Raw genomic sequence first — 6,071 nt, forward strand, 5'->3', positions numbered from 1 at the left:
TAGGCCTTAAAATAGAATTATATTATTATAACATAAAATAATCAATTTATATTATATAAGAACAAGTACCACCCAAGATTCTAAGTATGAATTGTCTTTATATATAACCAGGTAAGTAATTTGCTTATTTTCGTATTTATCTTCTTCTTTATTTTACTCCAAAATATTTTTTGTTATTTTTTTTTAATTAAATTTTTTTGAAACAATTCTAAAAAATGTAAGTTGTGTCATTACATTTTGCTGTAGCATTCTTTATATACCTCACAAATTAATAAGACAAGATTGTACCTCAATACAATATACATTTTAAGAATGAAAGTACAAATCTTTAAAAAGAAATCAAAATTAAAAAGAAGATTTTTTGTTCTAATCAATGCTAACTATTAAGCTTTTCTTGTACTAAACAAACTATTATACTGCCATTTTATCCTACAACAAGCCAATTTCTAATTATGCATTTAAGCTAAGATTGTTTTCAGCAATATAACTAACAAATAGTAAGTAATTCACAAGATCAAGAAAAATAGACACACCTTCCCATATTATTGTCACGTTTTTTCTAAATTTATAACCATTGAGATATTTCCAATAGCAATTATTCAGTGATCTTCGCCACCATTTGATTGGACTGTATTCTTGTTGGGTGGAATGAGAATCAAAAACAATTTGTTGCTCAATAGGTAACTTGAGGCACTTTAATCAAGATTCTAGGACATTTAAATCAATTTACCTCAAATCACATTTTGGGAAATAAAATCAGTGGAACTGATACCTTTAGACATTATAGTCACTGAAGGAGAAACTACATTGGAAAATTAGGCAGACGGGCATGGCAGCTACATGCAAAGAAATATTACTTACTGGTACAGAATATTAAAGTCCGCAAAAGAAACTTCAACAAGATGAGTAAACGGTTTAAATTTCTTTACATCTGTAAAGAGAGTAAATGGTGAGATTCAAGAAGTTGCAAATTCCACAAATTGCATCCTCACAGATTATGCTGCTGTAACAAAATTATACAACGGCAGTACTCCTGAATCTCACCATTTACTCTCTTTACAGATGAGTTGGATGGCTGTGCGACTACCAGTTAAAGATAGCGGTAAATTACCATCTGTGGGAATGAACTCACTTTTAGATCTGAAATGTGTAGGTGAGACAAGGCATGTGTACCTCAATAATGTACACTGTGAATCCACTCAATCTATGGGTTGAAGGTCAACATTTGCCGGGCCATTTATTACGGTTCCGTGGTGATCAAAGATAGAGCCGTGGCAGGGGCAGTTGAAGGCACCGTCAATTGGGTTCCATTTCACAACACATCCCAAATGTGGGCAAACGGCTGAGTACTTGTGCACACCATCCTCATCTTTGTAAACAGCCACTTTGCTCTTGCCATCCTGAATGACACATCCAGCACAAGGTGCAAGATCTCTGATCTCCACATTATCTGCACCTGCAATTGGCAACAGGTCTGTGATACCCTGCACCACAAAGAACGAGCTCGAGTTGATAAATTTCCAAATTCTTCAGAAGTTTTGGTCGTTTTTATGTGTAAGAAAATTGACCATCCTTATGTTGGAACCTTTTTGTGTTTTGCTCTGCAAATATTTTCAAACCTATCTTAGAAGTTACTTGCAGATCTGGGGAGTATTTGTTTTAATCAAGAGTGACGAGTTTCAGATTTCTGACTTTTATCTAAATGAGAGAGATGTGAGAAGATGGACCTCAATCGTGTTCCAAATTCGCACTCCTGTGCCAGAGGCGGTTTCAGATGAAGGTTTCGGTCCTCTCTTTGGGCTATAGAGATCAGCGAATGGGTTGGGCTTTCCAGTTATCAAGTCAGTGATTAAAAGTCCAGCTATAGTCCCAGACGTCATCGCTTGTCCACTATCACCTGCATTTTTCAGCACGTGTTGTAAGCAACGCTCGAGCTTGTGAAATCCTCAGGGGACAACATTGGAATATTATCGCAAATGACACTAGGATACCTAATGTTTATGAAGCATATTCCTAATAATTCACTTCAACGTAAACCATGAACAAATATAATCAGTAGAAAAAAATGAGAACACGATATACCTGTAGCGACAAGTTGGTCGTAAGCAAGTACACCTCCAGTTGTGTTGGCCAATGGATCAGGCCCGATCAAATGTACATAATCCACAGGCTTGTAAACCTGCATATTTAACACCATACTCAATGACGTCAATTCATGTGCACGTTAGTGAGTTCGTTACTATTCCCTATTCATAGATTCTCTTGATACAGCCTCTGAGATAATCAATCTCTTTGCCGTTTTTAGTGTTCAAGTTTATGTCGACTCTGAGATATGAGATGCTTGCCTGGCCGGTCCATTTGTACAGCACTTCACCAGCAGATGTCCAACGCTTCTTCGCCCATTTCTCGAGGTTGCTGTGGGCATCCTGGTAATCCTCCAATTTCATACCTGAATTGTGATCCTCTCCACCAACGACTAAGATGTCATAATCTTCCCTCTCCTCAATCCGTACATTGTGATATGGTGTAGCTGTATCCCACCATTGCGATTTTCTGTTCACAACAGTTTACGTATTATCAACTTGATCGATTTCTTCATATATCATGACATTCCTATGATTTGCAAATCTCTAAATCATGAACTATGTAATTTCACTTACTTAACAGATCCTTTGGGCAGCTTGAGGCCAATAGCGTAGAAGTACTCCGGTTGTTGAAACGTGTGAATGAGCTGATCTCTGTGAAGTGGTGTGTATGTGGCCATAACCACAGCCCCTCCTTTTACTGTTATACCATCCGTAGTAGTCACATTGTCGTTATCAATCTTACGTACCTTTGTTGTCTCATATATTCTTCCTCCTTTCGAGGCCACGGCTTTAGCAAGTCCATTCAAGTACCTGGTCGCCCAATATCGATTATCAATCAACTGTAACTCACTTCACTAACGCGCTAGTTGGCAAGCATCACGAATTCCAGAAGATGCGGTCTTGTAGGGAACCTCAGGAAAGGTACGACGAAGAACTAAACATAGAGCTATTAAAACAGAACTTACTTTATAGGATTAAATTGCCCAGCATTAGGAAATCTCAATGCAGTACTGATGCTTCCACTGGAAGGATCACTTCCTAGATCTACCATCTCAACATTGAGACCAAGCTTTTGGCAAGCTTCAAATTCCTGTAAATCATATCTTGCAGGCCATTAATGAAGTGACCAACCAGATGAGAAAAATAAACAAACTCGGTTTCTTACACCGTTTTCTAACTGCTGAAATGAGACATAAGACGTGAAATAATCTACAAACCTTCTGGAGTCTAGAGTGAGCTCTTGTAGAATCATCGTGTGGAAAAAGGTATCCATCAACACGGGAAAAATCACAGTCAATTTTTTCCTCGTTCACAGTCTGCTCAATCCAGGAAATGGCATTTTGGTAACTATCCGCCACTTTTTTGGAATTCTCGAAGCCATGCACTTTCTCCACCAAATGATAATAGTCATCGAACCACGGCATGATGTGCGCCGTCGACCTGCCAGTCTGGCCGGCACCAACTACTCGGGATTCGACTACTATGACGCTCTTGCCTGCCTTAAGCAAATTGTAAGCAATGCTAAGACCAGAAATGCCAGTCCCAACAACGATCACATCAGCACTGGCATCCTTCTCCAGCTTTGGATAGGTGACTTTCTGATCTTGCTGATGCCATACAGTTTCACGGAGACCTGGAACGACTGCCTTGTCTGCAACTTCCACAACTGAACGAACACTGCTGGCCATGGTTCTCTGCATTTGATAGATGATTCCGCAATATTAGTTAAATTCATCAACCTTCAAATTTACGTGAGCAGTATTTAGGACACAAATTAAACTCACAATTTATTTAGCTTCTCCATTATAAAATTAGTTCTTGCTATTGCAGCAGATCGATTGAAGGCTGTCCCGTGGAATCCAGCAGAAAGTTATCAATCGTGCTCCAAGGACCTCAGTTTTAGCCGTGAAAAAGCGCAGAATGAGCAAGATAGGAGGAGAGTAGTAGTATAGTGACATGATCACTTCAAGTGAAATAATCATGAATCGAAATTCACAATACTTATTTTTCTAGTGTTCAATGTAAACACAAGATTAATTTTCTGTGTTTGCAGACCGATGTAATCACATGCATCGTACAGTCTAGTGCCGGAGATTGCCACGAGATATCACAGAAATGCTTTGCAACATACAAGAGGTTTAAAGAATGACTTACAGCAAACCGTCTGCTCCCAGGCACTTCATGACGATTTGTAAGATGAACTTTGCTGAGTGTGCTAGGCTCCAGCGATCCGCATTTAGAAACCTCTTGTGAAATCTAACAAATGATACCATACACGTGTTTTAATAAATCCCGCATCATGCAATAACAAAATGTGTGCAATCAGAGGTCAATAGTATGGTGTTATGTTGATCTACGTAAGCACAAATACAAACTTAGGAAATACGTGTGACCCTGACATCACCAAAAGTGTTGAGTCATTGATCAAACTAATAGGTGCGACGTCTTGACCATGTGGGAGCACTAATACTACACGTTGTTCAGCTATGTTCGAGGTAGACCAAGAATTCCAAATTTAAAATTCACGCTTCACTAACTCCAATTATAGGAAATTAGATCTCATAGAATACAGTTTCATGACCTGAACCAATGACATTTAAAATATCACGAAGCACTAAATACAGCCGTTAATTCGTGTAATTCAATAGCAATTGGCGACGTACCAGAGAGCTGTAGCTATTGCCGCGTAAAGCAAGCTGGTTGAGCGCATCAAACCTCACACACAACGAGGACGCCATAGAAGCTAGCATCCTGAGTCACTTCGAAAGAACCTGAAGACAACAAGAAAATCCCAAAGGAATCACGGGGAAGTATAGTATTTGAACACTCATATATTGAGCCTACACTTACAAACAGAGAAAGAAAGGCTATTCATACGAAGCCGACTGTGTACTTGTAAGCTTCTTGTATGACATTCACCAAAATGTACTCAGGAGTATGAGCCAAAATTGGAACAACAAAGAAAATGCACAAACACTAACGACTCGCTCTGCTGCTTGATTAATTCACATGTGACCAACCTCCACGTACAAATCAACCAGAGTAAGCGACCATGATGTGCTTGCACGCGTCCATGCAATCAGATGAAGTACCAGCGGTGACCAAACCACGCCACGAGGAAAGCGCCGCATCCACTTGTATGCTATGCCGTGGCCGATGATTCCACGCAGTCTCCAAGCTGTGGAAACCGGAACTTGTATGCGCGCCCTGCCACAAGCAAGCCAGGAGTCCATGTCCGGCTTCATGATAGACCTCCTCGTCAGCTGAAACCGACGGATCGGAATAAAGCGAAGGCAGAGTCAGGGCGTTATTCAGCGCAGAGTGTGGAAGGGCCGGTGCGGCACACGTGCTGTCCATGCTGAAGGGAGCTTTACTGGCTATGGCGGTCTGTTGCTCGCTATGGCCAATCCGCCATAGCCAGCCCTGCTATTGCGATCGGCAACATCCATCGTCGCAACGCAAAAACCAAGTGGCGCAGTTCGACCGAGCAATACGAAGCGGCGGTGTGAACACGACCTTTGTGATTTTCCTTAATTATGCGCATTATTTTATGCGATGAATGTGTCCATTTGGGAAGTTGGATGAGGTGTGGATGATAACTTATGGATGTATTTGAGAATTATGATGTGTTGCAATTAGTAGAGGGTGCAATTAGTATGTTGCATTCAGCTTAGTTCTAAATATACATACTTGCCCGTGTGAGGAAATATAAGAGTGCTTTCTATAGCAATTTGTGGACATTGATTAGAATAATTATATGACGTTCATGACAAATAAGGGAATAAGGTACTGATGTATTTGGAAGCACAATGGAATGGATTTGACCATGGAATTGAAAAACCAAGTTGTCGTGGTGGAAGTTTAGTTACAGAAGTTTTGTTATTTTAATTAAAGAGTGTGATTCGACATAAAAATTTGAATGTTTGTTTGATATTCATCAATTATTAGTATTTATGTGCTATAAAAGGGAAACAAAAAAGATCA

General features: G+C 39.8%; 1 protein-coding gene across 3 annotated transcripts; it reads right to left on the minus strand.

Annotated features, from left to right (window-relative positions):
- Positions 1-741: 741 nt before the first annotated feature.
- LOC112293208 (uncharacterized) lies at positions 742-5,493 on the minus strand. Of its 3 annotated transcripts, none has more exons than XM_024542389.3 (10): positions 5,180-5,493; positions 4,751-4,858; positions 4,242-4,343; positions 3,305-3,781; positions 3,053-3,177; positions 2,661-2,897; positions 2,346-2,553; positions 2,083-2,179; positions 1,728-1,897; positions 742-1,484 (listed from the first exon to the last, which is right to left on the minus strand). In XM_024542389.3, the coding sequence occupies exons 2-10, from the start codon at positions 4,835-4,837 to the stop codon at positions 1,200-1,202; spliced, it is 1,788 nt and encodes a 595-aa protein (XP_024398157.1). In that variant the 5' UTR covers positions 4,838-4,858; positions 5,180-5,493; the 3' UTR covers positions 742-1,199. The 3 variants fall into 3 exon arrangements, with proteins under 3 accessions (XP_024398157.1, XP_024398156.1, XP_024398158.1); XM_024542388.3 differs by having other exon boundaries at positions 5,108-5,386; XM_024542390.3 differs by having other exon boundaries at positions 5,118-5,272.
- Positions 5,494-6,071: the final 578 nt, after the last annotated feature.

This window comes from Physcomitrium patens, chromosome 16 (assembly GCF_059467195.1).
Source record: "Physcomitrium patens ecotype Gransden chromosome 16, ASM5946719v1, whole genome shotgun sequence".
Lineage (NCBI taxonomy): Eukaryota > Viridiplantae > Streptophyta > Bryopsida > Funariales > Funariaceae > Physcomitrium > Physcomitrium patens.

What these genes read in the sequence shown, in the direction of transcription:
- LOC112293208 (XM_024542389.3), bottom strand. Translation starts at nt 4,837, where the DNA reads ATGCTAGCTTCTATGGCGTCCTCGTTGTGTGTGAGGTTTGATGCGCTC. An exon ending in CTGCCCAAAGGATCTGTTAA is followed by an intron (nt 2,554 to 2,660) that starts GTAAGTGAAATT and finishes TGTTGTGAACAG; the next exon opens with AAAATCGCAATGGTGGGATA. An exon ending in CGACCAACTTGTCGCTACAG is followed by an intron (nt 1,898 to 2,082) that starts GTATATCGTGTT and finishes TGAAAAATGCAG; the next exon opens with GTGATAGTGGACAAGCGATG.